This window comes from Acomys russatus, chromosome 17 (assembly GCF_903995435.1).
Source record: "Acomys russatus chromosome 17, mAcoRus1.1, whole genome shotgun sequence".
NCBI classification, from domain to species: Eukaryota; Metazoa; Chordata; class Mammalia; order Rodentia; family Muridae; genus Acomys; species Acomys russatus.
The window spans coordinates 38,422,878-38,438,791 of record NC_067153.1 but is presented as its reverse complement, the minus strand read 5'-3'; the positions used below and the strand labels follow the sequence as shown (position 1 = coordinate 38,438,791).

General features: G+C 47.6%; 1 protein-coding gene across 1 annotated transcript; it reads left to right on the top strand.

Moving 5' to 3' along the window:
• The first annotated feature begins 3,234 nt into the window (after window positions 1-3,234).
• On the top strand, window positions 3,235-6,986 carry LOC127201289 (lymphocyte antigen 6A-2/6E-1-like). The gene is made up of 3 exons (XM_051159738.1): window positions 3,235-3,304; window positions 4,493-4,609; window positions 6,760-6,986. Exons 1-3 carry the CDS (start codon window positions 3,235-3,237, stop codon window positions 6,984-6,986), a joined length of 414 nt encoding a protein of 137 aa, XP_051015695.1.
• The last annotated feature ends 8,928 nt before the right edge of the window (window positions 6,987-15,914 follow it).

Below are 15,914 nucleotides of genomic sequence, written 5' to 3'. Positions count from 1 at the left end.
CACCACTAAGGAGAGCTGGATATCTGCAGTGGTGTTGGGTGGAAAATGGAGGACCCATGAGAACCCCTAGTTTAGGGCTGATAGAGGAAAGTGTGTGGCGCTGTGGTTATATGGCCTTTTCCTCCAAGAGAAGGTGATGGTAACATTGCTATCTTGGAGTAGAGATAATTTATCCTGGTTCAGGACAATGGGGTCAGAAGAGCAAAATGACATGTCTATGATAATGGCCAGAGCTCCTGATACTCAGGAGGGGGTCCCTCACCTCAGGATCCAGCCATTACTCCATCCTGCTACAGGTGATCTCAGAAGATGCTAGAATATAGAGGAAGTAGATGATTAAATGAAAGAGGGAGTCTGATAACGTTTACATGGTAGGGTAAGACTTCCTGGTTATGTAGCTGCTTGGGGGCTATTCATAGTTCTGAAAGTGATCTCACCCGTGCTCTGTAAATAAACCCTATAAACTCATTGCTTTACCAAGTTGAAACTGGATGGAGTTGTGACTTGGGTCTGTCATTGATGCCCTATGTTTGTTGGCAGGCCCTTGCTGTCTGAGGCCCTTTGCATCACTTCTACTTGGTTATGTATGAACTGGTGCCCAGAGCAACATGCAAAGGAGTTCCATAGAAAAGTTTTCTTGCTTTCTTCCTCCCAGTACTGTTCTGGGGTCTGTGGTATGGGGGTGAATTGGTTGGCTTGCCTTATAGATTGCAGGGAAACAAGAAAGGGATTTGTCTTGGTGCTAGGGTGGAGGCCTTGAGTGTAGCAGAATTTTATCAGAACCATTGTTTTTTGCATGAATTCTGGAGAGATGGCATTAAGGCTTTGAAGTAGCCTGTGGTTTGTCATTCAGTCCTTGAGAGATTGAGCCCCCTGCTGCTTAAGAACCCCCAAATTCATCTTGTAATGCCTCTTTTTCTTCCATCAATCATCTTTGTAAGTCAGAACACTGACACTGGAGTTGGATATACAAATGTGGAACCAACCAGAAGCAATAGAAAGGATGTGACTCCTATGTCTGCCCTGTGGCTTGCATCAGGAGAATCTGCTGGGTTCTCTGAGCCTCTATCTTCCTTCCCTTTGGAGATGTCCTTCCCTGTTAAAGTGGATGTGCTCAGAGTCACTGACTCTGTGTTCCTCTTTGGGACTTCTTATGCTCTGAGCATACGTATTCTTTTGCTGTTGTGTCACCTCAGGATGCTCTTCCAGCTCAGGCCTCTTTCTGTGGCCAGCCTTCCTTCTCCTATCTGTATCTCTTGCAGGCACTTAAGTGGGGTCACTCACTGGAGTTTCAGTTCCATGAGGTTAGGGAACTCAGTCTTGGCCTTCATGTGGGGCCTTCCTGCTCACCCCAGGGTTGAGCCACAGATGCAGTTAACAGTTGGGTAACTGGTGTTGATTCCATTATTGGAATATTATGTCACAAGGTGGTGACTAAACACTAGGGAGACCCATGTCCTTTGTGGGACACCTTGGACCTGGACTTCATAGTGTGGGGACACGCAGTGGGCCAAACTGCATTGCCAGGGAAAATGAACTTGTGGCTTCTTCACAGATGCTTCTGCAAGGCAGGGTCTCCCCACTCTAGACAACATTGGGGGCACTAGTTGCAGGATATTTGATTTCTGTGTGATCCATGACACTTAAACTGTAAAAGTCTTTCTGTCCTTGATCCCACTGTAAACCTGTCTTCTGGTTGAACCCTAACACACCTTTAATCCAATCCAAAAACTGTTTGTTGTAAATAGGTAATTAAGGTATGGTCACTAACCTCACACACACCTTTAATCCGAGAGCTCTCTGTATACATGAATTACTAAAGCTGATCCTAGCTCAAGGGGCAGAGCAAGAAACCAGCTGACTGGGATTAAAGAGTAGGAGGGACTTTGAATTGAGGTGTATTAAGACAGACTGTAGAATTGGAAGGTCTTTGGTGCTTCATTAGCTTGGGATTTTAGCTTGGCTCTTAGCTCCTCAGCTCCATGGCCTTTGAGCTAGCAAGCCTTTGGCCTTGGGTTTTTGGGCATTTTCCTCCTGGGCTGTCAAGTGAACTAGTGAGCATTTTGTGCCTTTTACATCAGGATGTAAGCTGAGTAGAAAGGTCAGCTGGGTGATTTCTCTGCCTCTCTGAGCCTTTATTGGTAAAATAGAAGGATCAACGATTTCCAATTAAAACAACACACACTGCGATCATTCAACCTCTGTATCAACTGTCCTGTGCTGTGAAAAGCATCTGTGGCTCCAGCCACAAGATGCCAACATCACCTGCAGAACCAAATGGCACTCAGACACATCAGACACTGGTTAACATCTCCCATGGCAGCTGTCAGTTACTTCCTGGCTCAGGACCCTCACTTTGTGGGCACAAAACCCTGTTGGGGGCTTGCTCACCAGAGCCAGGCTCCAAGTAGTGGTCAATTGCTTATCTGGTTGTATGAAAGGGGACAGGGGGCTCTGAGCCACTGAAACCCTAAACAATACTTAGAAACAGGAAACAGCCAGGTGGTGGAGCCAGCATGGCAGTGTCTGCCTTTCACCCAGCACTCAGGAGGCAGAGCAGGCAGATGGCTGTGAGTTTGAGGCTAGCCTGGCTTATAGAGTAAGTTCCAGGACAGCCAAGGCTACAGGGAGAAACCCTGCCTTGAAAACCAAAAGCAAACTAAAGCAAAATAAAACAAACAACAAACAAAAATCAAAACAAGGAAAAGGCTGGGCAAGCTGCCCCTTTTCTTGCTATATAAATAGCAACTCCTCAATTTCCTTACAAGTCTAACTTCTCCATGTCAGGAACAAGCCTAATCAACTCTTAGGCTATGATGTTTTTGGCATGGAGGAAGTACAGAAAACCCTCTTTTTTAGGAAACCATCTGGGAGGAGCCGAGGGACAGTAGGGTACTTATATCAGCCCACATCTAGCTAGAAGTTTCCACTGTGCCTAGAGCCTGGTCACAGAGAGGAGTGAGGTGAGCTGTCAGCTTTGGGGTGGCAAGCAGAGGGAAGGGCCCTCAGGATACCGCTGGGTGGGAGCTTGGGATTAGGAAGGGAAGCTGGGTGGGTGGTGGAGAAGCAAAGCAGGCAGATATCTGTTCCTGGGGAAACGTGTGGAGGTTTGGAGGGTGGGAGATTGAATGCCTGAGCCTGTGCAGGACATGGAGAGCCCAGGGATGTGATTGGGGGCTGTTAACTGGGTCCAACTTCTAACGGTTTATCTGTGCACCCACGCCTTCTCTTAGGATGAACAGTTCCCACGCTATGAAGTCCTGTGTATTCATCTTCCTTGTGGCCCTACTGTGTGCAGAGAGAGGTGAGTTGGAAAATGAGAGATGGGCAGGCTGTTGACAAGGAGATTTTTAAAAAGAACTAAGTGTTGTGGGTGCACTTGCATTTTCATTCTATGCCCAGGGCCTGAGGTGTGCTGGGGCCAGGGCATGCCCTTTGGGAGATTGGCTTGTGGTGTGTGAACCCTCCTGTGCTAGGGTGGTTTCCTGGTTCTGTAAACTGGCCAGCGCCGGCCTTGCAACTTTCAGCACAGGGCAGGTGAGGCTCTTGAACTTCACCACCTCCCCCGTGAGTAGCCAGGTGCGGTAAGGTGGAAGATGACACTCCTCAGGACCCAGAGCATCAGAAACACTAATTGCACCCTCCTGCCCAGCTCTCATTTCTTTCTTGAGGCCTGGACACACTGTGGCCACCAGGAGGCGCTGTCCCCAGGCTATCCTGCTGCCCTTAATGGCAGCCAGGCTACTGGCTGATGCACTTACAAGCTGGCAGAGGTTTCTTTTCCTGTCCCAGCTGCCAACTCTAAGAGTTTCGAATCTTGGACTCACTTTTTACACCAGGCTGGCCTTGTGATTCCAGGACAGCCAAGGCTACACAGAGAAACATTGTCTCAAAGAACCAAAAAAAAGTTTAGAATCCTCAACTCTCATTATATGACCTTTTTCTTATGTCCCAGCCGAGCTACATGAAGTCCCCAAATGCTAGGACGTCTGTACTCTAAGAGGCTCTGAGCCCGCAGATACCCCTATACTTCTAGTTATATCTGTACTGTGGGAGGTCTGATGGTGAGCCTCAGCTTTGAACTGCCTGTGGGAAGTCCAGTGCATGTCATGCTCCAAGGGCCAGGGGCCAGCTCTGCAGGGGTGGATGGAGGAAGGAGGTCAGAACAGCCTTCCCCATCAGCTGGCCCTGTGCTGCCCAGTACCTACTCACTCATCTCCTCACCATGTCATCTGACATCAGCTGTCTCCATCTTCCTGCTATGGTGACTGTACTGTCTCCCTAATACCTCTTGGGGTCCAGGTCTCTCCTGTGGGGCTGGCTAGGACCCAGCATATTTGACCAAGGGGCTCTTGGCTCACTGTTCCCTTTGGTGGAGTGTTCTTGCTCTGTCCTATAGACCAGCAGCTGTGTGGAAGTAAAGCTGATGCAGGGGAGGGGTCTAGGCGAAGAAGCCCATGCCCTGGCCCTCATGTGTTGGCTTCCTTCTCAGCTCAGGGACTGCGCTGCTACAGTTGCCAGGGGGTCACATCTGAAGCTTCCTGCCAATCTCTTACCTGCCCCTACCCTGATGGAGTCTGTGTCACTCAGGATGTGGAAGCGACTGTGGGTGAGTTCCCTGTGGTCTGTATGAAGATGGGTGTGGGTGGCTTGGAAGAAAACATCTCGGCACTATGGACCAGTTATTTATATAAAAAAAAATAGCTCCCCTCCGCACAACGAAGGGTCTCCTGGAACTGGAATGGGGCTCCTGCAAAGTGGGGGTTATGCCCTGGGGTCCAGGTATGTGCTGGAAGGTGGTCCTAAAGCAGGCTGCCCCTGTGGAATTCACAGTTGTCATCATCACCCTCTCCCCCCCTCACCAGTGCAGCCATGAGGTGCTCCTGCCCCTACTCTATGTCTAGGGTCTCACTGGCTCCTGAAGGACCCGGAGACCTGAGAGCACTTAGTGAGTCTTTGCATTTCATGAAGGAATCTGGAGTTTAGGCTGAAGGAATGAGCCTGGGATGTTGATGGAAAAGGGACCTTGGGACAAACCAGATTCCTCGAAGTGTCAGCATCCAGGCATATCCTCCAGATAGACAAGGCAGGAGCAGACCCACTCTCTGCTCAGTTTCCTGTTCCCTTCCACAGTGTGACATCTCCTGGAGCAAACCCCTTTGGTACAGATGCCTGTGGGAACAGCCAGAATCTGAGAGGCTAGCTGCCCTTTCTGCTATGGCACTGGGTGAAATCAGACTGTGCCAAGCCCCCTCCCTGTGTGCGTGTGTGTAGTGAATGTGTTTGTCTATGAGTGTGGATGCATATGTGTGCATGTATATAGAGTCTGGAGGACATCTTTACGTATCATTTCTTAAGCACTGTCTACTTTAATTTACTTTATTCAAATTCATTTGTTTTATGTATGCGTGTTCTATTTGCATATATACCTGCATGGAGAATTGCATATATACCTGCATGGAGAAGAGGGCAGCATATTCCACTATCATATTCCATGTGGGTGCTGGGAATCAAACTCAGGACCTCTGGAAGAGCACACAATACTCTTAACTGCTAAGCCATCTCTCCAGTCCCTAGCCTACTTTTTAGAAAGAATTGTTTATCTTATTTTATGTGAATGAGTGTGGTTCTCCTAGAATTGCGGTTATGGATTCTTGTAAACCATAATATGGGTTCAAGATCCAACCCTGGGCCTCTGCAAGAGCAACAAGCACTTTTAACTGCTGAGCCGTTCCTCTAGTCCCAACCATGTTGTTTTTGAGACAGGATCTCTCACTTGGATCTGGTGTTTGCCAAGTAGGCTGCGAGAGGGGGGGGGGGGGGGCTGGTTGAGAGTGCCTGGGACCTCCTGCCTCCTCCTCAGCACGGAGTCCATAAGCAGAACTACCATGCCTGGTTGTCTCTTTACCTGGGTGCTGGGCATTGAACTTGAGTCCTTGGGCTTCCATGCAAGCAGTTCACTGACGGAACCCTCAACACAGTGTGTGTATGTGCACGTGTGTGTATATATGTGTGGGTGTACATGCACTTGTGAGTACAAGTGTATGGAGCCTAGGGGTTGACAGGTATCCTCCTTGACATCTATTTTCTTTACTGCGGCAGGGTCTCTCACTGAACCCCAAGCTTACAGGCTCAGCTAGTCTACCCAGTGAGTTTACCACAGGGATCTGCCTTTTTGCCTCCTCAGCACTGAGATTACAAGTAGGCTACCTTGCTGGGCTTGGTAATGCACGCCTTTAATCCTAGCATTTGGGAAGCAGAGACAGGTAGATTGCTGTGAATCGGAGGCCAGCCTGGTCTACAAATGGAGTCTAGGACAGGCAAGTCTATACAGAGAAACCCTGTCGTGGAAAACTAACAAACAAAAACCAAGTAGGCCACCATCCTGCCCTTCTTTGAAGGGCTCTGGGGGTTGGAACTGGGCTCCTCACGCTTGCACAAGCAAGGAGTTTATCCACCAAGCCACCTCACCAGCCCATGATTTTGTTTGTTTGTTTTCTTTTGTTTCTTAAGACTGGGTCTCACTCCAGCCCCAGGATGGCCTAGAACTCCCCCATGTGGTTCGGGTTGCATTTGAACTCATAAAAATCCTCCTGCCTCCATCTTCCAAATTCTGGAATTACAAGTATGAGCCTCCATGTCTGGTTTCTATATGCCTTAGAGACAAGGCTGGGCCACCCAGGCCTGGTGCCATGTGCCTCAGACTTTGGCATACTCCTTCCTGCATAAGTTGTGAGGTCACTCCTTGATGTCTTGCAGGCTCTCAAAAAGTGAAAGCAAGAAGCAAGTACTGCCTTCCCACCTGCCCTAAGAATAAGATACCTCTTGAAAATATGCAGATCATGGGTGCTGACATCCACTCCAACATTTCCTGTTGCAAGGAAGACCTCTGCAATGCAGCAGTTCCCACTGGGGGCAGCACCTGTACCCTGGCAGGGGTGCTTCTGTGCAGCCTGGCCTCAGTCCTCCTGCAGGCCTTGCTGTGATGGCACTTCCTGCTACTCCTGCCCTCATCCTTGTATCCCAATGTGTAATCACTCCTCCCTTGAGCCCTCTAGTGATGCATTGTGGGTTGTAGGTACTCTGTGGTGGGGGTAGGGTGTAAGACAACTTGTTTTTTTAGTCCTTGTTCCAGTCCCTGCTGGGTAGGTGTCCACTTGCCTCTTGGGCTTTCAGGATGCCATTTTCATGTTGTTCTTGGCCCTGGATGCAGGTGGACAGCACAGAAAAGAGGCAGAATTCCAAGGTATAATACCACCACTGTGTATACATAAGTCTCTGAGGTCTTTGGGGCATTCCCAGGGGCTCAATGTCCTCCCCTAAGTTGAGTCTAATAAACCTTGTGTTCTCCCAGCCAAGGTCTCCACTTTTCTTTTGCTACACTGAGTCCTGCCTGCCAGTCCACACCTCTGCCCTCTCAGCCAGCCACATAGCTCTCTATGTCCTGTTACCCAGATAGGAGAGGGGTACCGCTGGGTTTCTTCCTTCAGAGCTGATGCTAGGGGCAGGCAGACCGTTCTTCCACTTTCCAAAAGCATCTGATTATGCTGAGAAAAGGTCATGTACACGCATAGGTATGATATGCGCGCGCACACACACACACACACACACACACACACACACAAACACACACACCTCTAGTGTGCATAACCTATGGTTTCTCTAGAAGTTAATATTTTAGGTTCTGAGAAAGAAGTGAATTTACAAGTCCAAAGTATTCACTCTCCTTTAGCTCTAGACACCTGGTGACATCTTCAGTATCTGTTATTTGGTCTTTTTGTCCGTCTCAGGCAGTCAGATCATAGCTCAGGCTTTAGGGACAAGTAACCCAGCAGCAGGCAGGCAGGTCTGCATTACACCTGTGTCTTAGCCATAGCTGTCTTGAGTAACACACATGTATGTTGTTTCATGATGGCAGGTCTGGGTTCCATGTCCAGGGGTTCAATCTGGGCCCTGCTTGCTTCCAGACTAAATGGACGCACCTTGAGAGCAGAGGTCCTGTTTCTCACCGGGGGGGGGGGGGGTGTTAGAGTACTTTAGGAGTGAGGCTAGTAGCATGGACACAAAGCCATGTTTCCAACCTCTCCAGAGGAGGTGGGAAATGAATTCTCACACCCGGTGTTACACGTTAGCTCTTTTTAGCATGAGGCTGCAGGTCTCAATAGGCAGTGGAGACTTGGGAACCCACAAGACATAAAAGTCTTACTGCTCTTCATGCTGAGGTCATTGCACAGAAAGCCAACAAACTCCCGAAACCAACTAAAGGTCAATGAAATCGTTAGAATAAGAAGGCAATGGAAACATAGGTGGGGGTTCAAAAGGCTTGTGATAGTACCACAGTGTTACAGTTCTCTGTTTCCTGTACCTTGACAGGCTGGGCATGGGAAGCCAGGCTGAGGCCTGAAGGGAGGCCCTGTGAGAAACAGACTGGGCAGGTGCTTACCCATTGGTCTGCACTGGTCTTGCCATGATGGGTCAGGTAATTCCCTATTCCATTGAGCAGTGGGAAGTCATGGAAGGCCAGCGTGTCCCTCAGGAGCTCTTCTTTTCCCTGGATGAGAAGTCTGAGATGGTTGTGGTAGACTGAGAAAACAAACCAAACTTTATAAGGCCTGGGCAGTGGGGAGGGGTCATGAGAGTGAATGTGTCTGAGTCCTTAGGGCTAAGGGTACCAGGATGCTTAATCTACATACTGTGCCTTGTTTACAGTCAGTATCACTGGGCCTATCACAAAAGGATAAAACAGTACTTAATTATCCTATGTGTAAAGTAGTGACTTCTAGAACTATGGGGCACCCCTTACAAAATCTGGTGTTCCCAAATCCGCTGAGTGAGGACCCCGCTAGGAAAGGGAGTGCCTCTTTCATAGACTGAACAGGAAATGACTATCCAGAGAAGGCAGATTTCAGCCTCAGCCAGCAGAGTCCCACACATGTAGATCTTGTGCACACAGATGAGCACTGGAGAAGCCAAGACAGTAAAACACACAGCTTACCTCTCAGCGGAAGGAGGTGCCCAGATGTTCTTCCAGGACTGCATGTAGTGTACAACCTGGTGATCTTTTGCTGTCTGATGAACCAGGCTCGGCCTCTATCTTCAAGAATTTATGCTTTCTTATCCTCTCAAAACCTTGAACATAGCTTCTAGGCTATAAAGTTCTTCTTTGTGAGAGATGTAACTTGTACTTTACAACAGCCTAAGTGACATCTGTGTCATCTTAGGGCCAGGACAATCCTGACTCCCACAGGCATTGTGTCTACCTTAGTCATTCTCCCAAGACCCTTATCTTGAGCATTGTTTCTAGGTCAACAAGAAACCATCTCATAGACGAGGCCATATGGAAAGAGTTTCAATGTAAACACTTATTAATCTTGGCTGTTCACATGGTGCTGGGTAAATTGTTATCTGAAGACTTTTTCCAAATTGTGCAGCGCTTAAATATGGCTCAAGTAAAATGATCTGGGTCAGACTCCAGACATCTTGGCCCAGGATTGATACCAAAATCAGACTCATTCTGATTAGTTTGTACCTCATCCTGATCATTTTTCCCTGCCTACACATCCGCTCACACACACAGACACACAGACATGGACAGACAGACAGACACACACACACACACACACATACACACATGGTAAGAGGAGGCTTAACAGATAGTTTGTAAACCTAAGGTGACCTTGAGAGGTATGGTGTGAGAAAGGAACAGGGCAGAGGTTAAAGTGTACATAGTTAAGCAGCCCTAGCCAAATTAGGGTCCAGCTGAGCACTGTCCCAAATCTTCAAGGCATCTTTTCAGTGGCAGTGGCTGCTTGAGAACTCCCCTGAGTCTTGTAGGGACCCCCACATGTGTAAAAGCAGATCCTTGGTCCTGATGCAGAAACAAACTGTAGGATGGGCCTAAAATTAAAAGCAGAAGGATAGCGCTCAGGGAAATAAGGTGCCTCATTCAAGAGAAATGGATGTGAGTTTGCCAGGGATGAGTGGTGTAAACGGTGCAGCAGTGCCATGTGTGACATTTTGAGAAGGAACCAAGCCAAAGCCATTTGGAATAAAACTTCCGTTTTGAATAGGGGTCATATAAAGTTTAAATTCCCAAGACCTCCCTGGGTAACTGACATCTTGCTTGGCAGAAGAAGACACGCACGTGGGTAACTGACATCCTAAGACACGCACGTGGGTAACTGACATCCTAATTGGCAAGTTGAGACATGAATGCTAAGCCAGCTGCCTCGTCCCAGTTGGAGAAACCAACCGATGGGAACAGGATAAGTGTACCATATAGGGAGATGTCCCTAGAAAAGGTCCCTACCCCTGAATCCTGATTGGTGGAAAGCTGTAACATTTGATTACACTGTGAACCCTGAGATTGTGTTGTTTCCTGGAAACCCTGTTGCTGGTTATATTGTGGCTCAACCTTAGCACACACCTTTAATCAGAGGAAGGTCAGCTGGGTGCTTTGTCTGCCTCTCTGAGCTAGCAGGCTTTCACCCCATCATCTGGCTTCTAAGTCATTTTCCCCCCTGAGACAGGGTTTCTCCGTTTTAGCCCTGACTGTCCTGGACTCCCTTTGTAGACCAGGCTGACCTCGAACTCACAGAGATCCACCTGTCTCTGCCTCCCAAGTGCTGGGATTAAAGGCGTGTGCCACCATGCCCTGCTTTTAAGTTAAATTTCAACTCTTGCTAAGAAACCTTTTCTTTCTTTGACCTTTTTAATGAGTAAGATTAAGAGGTAGCTCTGGATGGGATTATAATTTGATAAAATAAAACCAAGTGCTGCTAGGGTTGCACAGGTGTCTTTTATGCAAATAACATTTCTGGCAATAGTCCTGGGAAACTGCAGGTTTTCAATAGAGAAGGTAGAATGGCCATAAACTAATGTTTATTGTGTTAATATATTTGGCTTTTTTTTTTTTTTCCTGAGACTGGGTTTCTCTGTGTAACACCCCTGGCTATCCTGAACTTGTTTTATAGACCAAGCTGACCTTGAATTCACAGAGATTTTCCTGCCTCTGCCTCCTGAGTGCTAGGATTAAAGGCACATGCCACCATGCCTGGGGTGCTGGAATATTTTTAAGAAAGATTTATTTCTCTTTTATGTGTATGAATGTTTGTCTGCATGTATGTATATACACCATGGCATGCAGTATTTGAGTAGGCTGGAAAAGGCCATTGGATCACTTGAAACTGGAGTTATAGTTATTTGTAAGCTGCCAAGTTGTTGAGGTCTGTTTTAACTTTTTGTGTAACCATAGCCCCTCTGTTGAGACCTACTTTACTTTTTAGCATAGCTGTAGCTCTCCTTTTGACACGTGCTTTCCGTCTTTAACACAACGGAAGCCATTTTGTCTTTAGTCTCCATCTTGATCATAAGGTAAAGCTAAGTTCAGGTTCTTAGGCTCTGCCTCCCAAGGATTCAATACTATACTGACACTTTGCAAGGTCAGAATAACTTCTTACATTGTTATGTCTGTATGTCTTCTTTTCTCTACCTTTGTATACTTTATTGCCTGGATATTCTGTAAAGCCCCCAACTGCAGGGTCAATCAAATTAAAGGCCAGCTAGAAATGTTTTGTTTGGCTAATCAAAAAGTGATGTAATATGCTACTCTTGCCTGCTTTCCTATACTGGTATTGCCTGTCTTAGCTCTGGGAAGGTCCAGAGCAGGATCTCTGCTGCTGGATGCAGAATGCCTTCCAGTTCACTTCATCTCTTGGGTCGTCCAAGCTGATCAGGCAACTGATCAGGACTGGAAGAAGAAAGAGGGGAGGGAGCCCAGGGTTCCTTCTCTAGGAACTGGCTGTACTGCAGCTAAGGAGGAAAACTGACCAAAATTTTCCTACAGCTGGGGCTGTAAAAGTGGCTTCTAGCCAAAATAACTTCAGAGGCATCATAAACGGTGATTCTTTGATCGGTAGATAGGCCTCTTGGCAGATCTCTAGTAAGCTAAAGTATGCCTGCTTGTCTGGGAAGGTTTAATGGCTGAACTGAACTCTTGCTTTTGAGCTTGTGAGAGGCTTCAATCAGACTCCTGGGCTAGGATTTTCTCTTTCTTCCCAAAGTCTCCATAATTTCCCCTTTTTATCTTGCCTAAGTGGAAACAAATTATTATTGTCATGACTCAAGCAGACAAGCTGATTCCCACATGGTGACTTCTGTTCCAGGGACAGCCTGGGCAGCATAGACTGTTGTCCTCATTTGGGGCGGGGGGTCAAATCGTTGTCATGAAGATGTTAATGGACCAGTGTTGGCTGTTCCTCAAATCCACGGTGACTAGGCTCAAGACTATGATTGCTAATCTTGTCAGCTTGACGACATCTGTAATCAACTAAAACCCGAACAGCTGGGCACGCCCATGAGGGATTTTTCCGGATTGGATCACTTGAACTGGGAAGACCCGCCCTAAATCTGAGCCACACCTTCTGGGGGCAGCCTATATGAAGGACACGGAGAAGGAGGCTCTTGCTTTTTGCCTCCTTGTCCTCACCCTCAATGTCTCAGGGCATCCTGACTTCATTAGTAACTCAGACTCTCAGAAGTGTGACCCCTCCCCCCTAGCGAGCTATGCCTGTCTTGTTCAGACAATCCTCACTCCTCAGCAAGATCGGAAGGTGTCTACCCAGACGTGAGCTCCACATATGTCTCTCGCTAGAAGATAGACTTTCATGGGACATGCCCCTTGGGCTAGTGTCCAGATATAAGTGAGTATATACCATTTGAGTCTTTCTGCTTCTGGGTGAACTCACTCATTATGATCATTTCTACTTCAATCCATTTGTCCACAAATTTTGGGAATTCCTTGTTTTTAATAGCTGAGTAGTATTCCATAGTATAAATGTACCACAGTTTCTTTATCCATTCTTCTACTGAGGGACACTTAGGCTGTTTCCATGTTCTGGCTATTATTAATAAGGCCGCTATGAACATGGTTGAGCATATGTCCCTGTTGTGTGCTGGAGCTTCTTCTTGGTATATTCCAAGGAGTGCATCCTATTGGGACTTTAGGTGAGAGAACCATGGGAGAATGGGGAAATAGAAGGATCCAGAGGGTCCTAGAAACCTACAAAAAGGACATTATGATGGGCAGATCTGGGCCCAGGGGTCCTGCTCAAACTATGGCACCAGCCAAGGACAATACGTGCAGTAAACATCAAACCCTGACCCAGATCTAGCCAATAGACAGGACATTCTCCACAGATGAGTGGAGAGTGGGGACTGACTTTCACATGAACTCTGGTGCCTCATATTTGACCATGTCCCCTTGATGGAGAGGCCTGGTGGCACTCAGGGGAAGGATAGCAGACTACCAAGAAGAGACTTGATACCCTATGAGCATATGCAGGGGGAAGAGGTCCCCTCAGTCACAGTCATAGGGGAGGGGAGTAAGGGGAAAGCAGGAGGGAGGGAGGAGTGGGAGGATACAAGGGATGGCATAACTATTGAGATGTAATATGAATAAATTAATAAAAGGAGGAGGAGGAGGACACAACCAGAGCACCATGATATTCAAATGCCATCCAACTGCTTGAGTAGAATGCTGCGCCCTGCAAAATAGGTACCTTGGGATTGCCTCTGCAAGTGCCTCTTCACCATCCAGCCTATGGCAGCTGAGCCAGTGTCCCTAATACCCCCTTTAACCTCTGCCTTTTTGTCTTGGTGAATTCTTTAACGGACCACACAGCACCAGCCTTCCAATACCATCTCTGTCATAGCAGAAATGTGTCCCTTGCCCAGCATTTCCATTCCTTGCCCAGCTTATCTAAGGTTCTCAGGTGGAAGACACTGCTTAGAGAGCTGCTGTGTCACCTGCTCCTAATCCTGGAAGGTCAAATCCTGTTCAGCACAAAGCTGGAACTCCTCCTCAGGGCCAGAGCCTAGGGCTCTGACCTCTTGCCACAGGTGCCTCTTTGCTGCCCAGCAACTTGGAAGGAGCCTGTCCCTGAAGGGCAGGTAAAGGGGCAGGCTAGCAGGACACAGGCTGAGCAAGGGCACTGTTTAATGAGACAGGAGTGGCCAATACCAAAGAGGGCCTGGGAATCTTCCAGAAACCCTCAGGCTACCCTGCCCCTGGGCACAGGCTCCCTTACCCATTCACAAGCCCTGGATCTTCTGGAAGGAAGCTGGAGGACCCTGCTTGTATCTCAGAGGCAAGAATGTCAGGCCAAGTTTGCCCTCACCTTCAGTCCTCCCAAATCTATGCCCCCCCCCCAGAAGTGAGCCCAGCTGGAGAAGCCGACCCAGAGTAAGACAATTTGCCCTGAGAATCATGGAAAAATGGAAATTCTAAGACTCCCAGAACCTCAGCCCCATCACCCTTTCCTCCCTAAGTCAACTGGAAAATTCTACAGGCATCCTTCTTTTGAGCTCCTCTTCAGAGCCCTAGAGAGCAACCTAATCTGAGACCTACCTCCTGAGGCCACAGGCAAAAGGGCAGTTGCCCACATCCTTTTACTGTTTTCACAGGGTAAGCTGCCATGCCTCATACCTCGTGAGAACAGATTGTAGCCTGCCCTAGTTTTTTTCCATACTATGTGAAAGTGGTTTTTCAGATACTACTTTGCTCTTGAGAAATTCCATTTTACAAGCAGCTTTCTTTCTAATTGAAAAATTTTTTTCAAACAGTATATTTTTATCACATTTCCCTTTCCTCAGTTCCTCCCAGATCCTCCCCACTTGTCTACACACCCAACTTTATGTCCATTCTCTGCCTTAAAAAAACATCAACAATCCAAACAATATAAAAAAAAAAACCAAAAGAAACATACAAAAATACCCACAGGAAAACACAAAAAGAGAAATAAAAATAAATAAGCAAATGACCAATATGAGCCCAACTTGGTGGCACATGCCTTTAATCCCAGCACTCAGGAGGCAGAGGTAGACAGATCTCTGTGAGTCTGAGGGCAGCCTGGTCTCACAAATTGAGTACAGGACAGCCAAGGCTACACGGAAGAGAAAGCCTGTCTTGAAAAGGAAACAAAACAAAACAACAAGAACAAAGTGACCAATATGCAACATATGCCCCAACAAAGCAGAATGAGATGAAAAGTCCACAAAAATGCCATGGAGTTTGGTGTTGGCCAACCACTCCTGGGCATGGACCTGCCCTGACATGCGGCTAACAGACTAGTGAGCCTTCACTGGAGTAAACATATTTTTCCCTTTTCCATCTGATATCGATTGCAGATAGGTTTTTGGTTAGGGGTGGGAGTCCATGTCCACTTTCCCTTCTCAGTGCTGGGGCTTCATCTGATTGACAACTTATGTGTGCTCCTAGGGTCTCCGTGAGTTGCTATGTGTCTCAGCTCTTCCTTGGATTCACCCATCCCCTCTGGCTCCCACCAACCTTCTGCATACATCTCAGAGCCCTGAGAGGGAGGGCATTGATGAAGACATCCCATTCAGGACTGAGTGCTCGCAAGTCTCTCATTCTCTACTCAGTTGTGGATCTCCATGTTAATTCCATTCTACTGTAAGAAAAGAGCTCTCTGATGAGAACTGAATCAGGCGCTAGTCTGTGGATATCATAGTATGCCATAAAAGACCATTGTATTGCTAAATTCCTTCAGCAGATTAATAGTATTGGGCTTCTTAAAGGGGGAGGTAGAACTTAGATTCTATTATTCTTTGACTAAGAGATGGGGCTCAGAGTCCATCATGATGGCAGGGTCCATCTTCAGTGGCCCCCAAGGCTATGGATCTCTGTAATGCTACTGCCCTCATCAGGACCAGGGTTGGGATAAAGGTGAGAACAGGAGGATGAGCAGGGCGCCCGTCTTTACATCTCTTCCCTAAAAGTTAGAGCTGGGGGAGATCCTCTGGATTCCAAACTCTGACTCAGGACCCTCCAAGGAAGAGGCTGCTTTCCAGCAAGCAGTGAGGAGCCAAGGTCCACGAAAAGTGATACCAGAGAC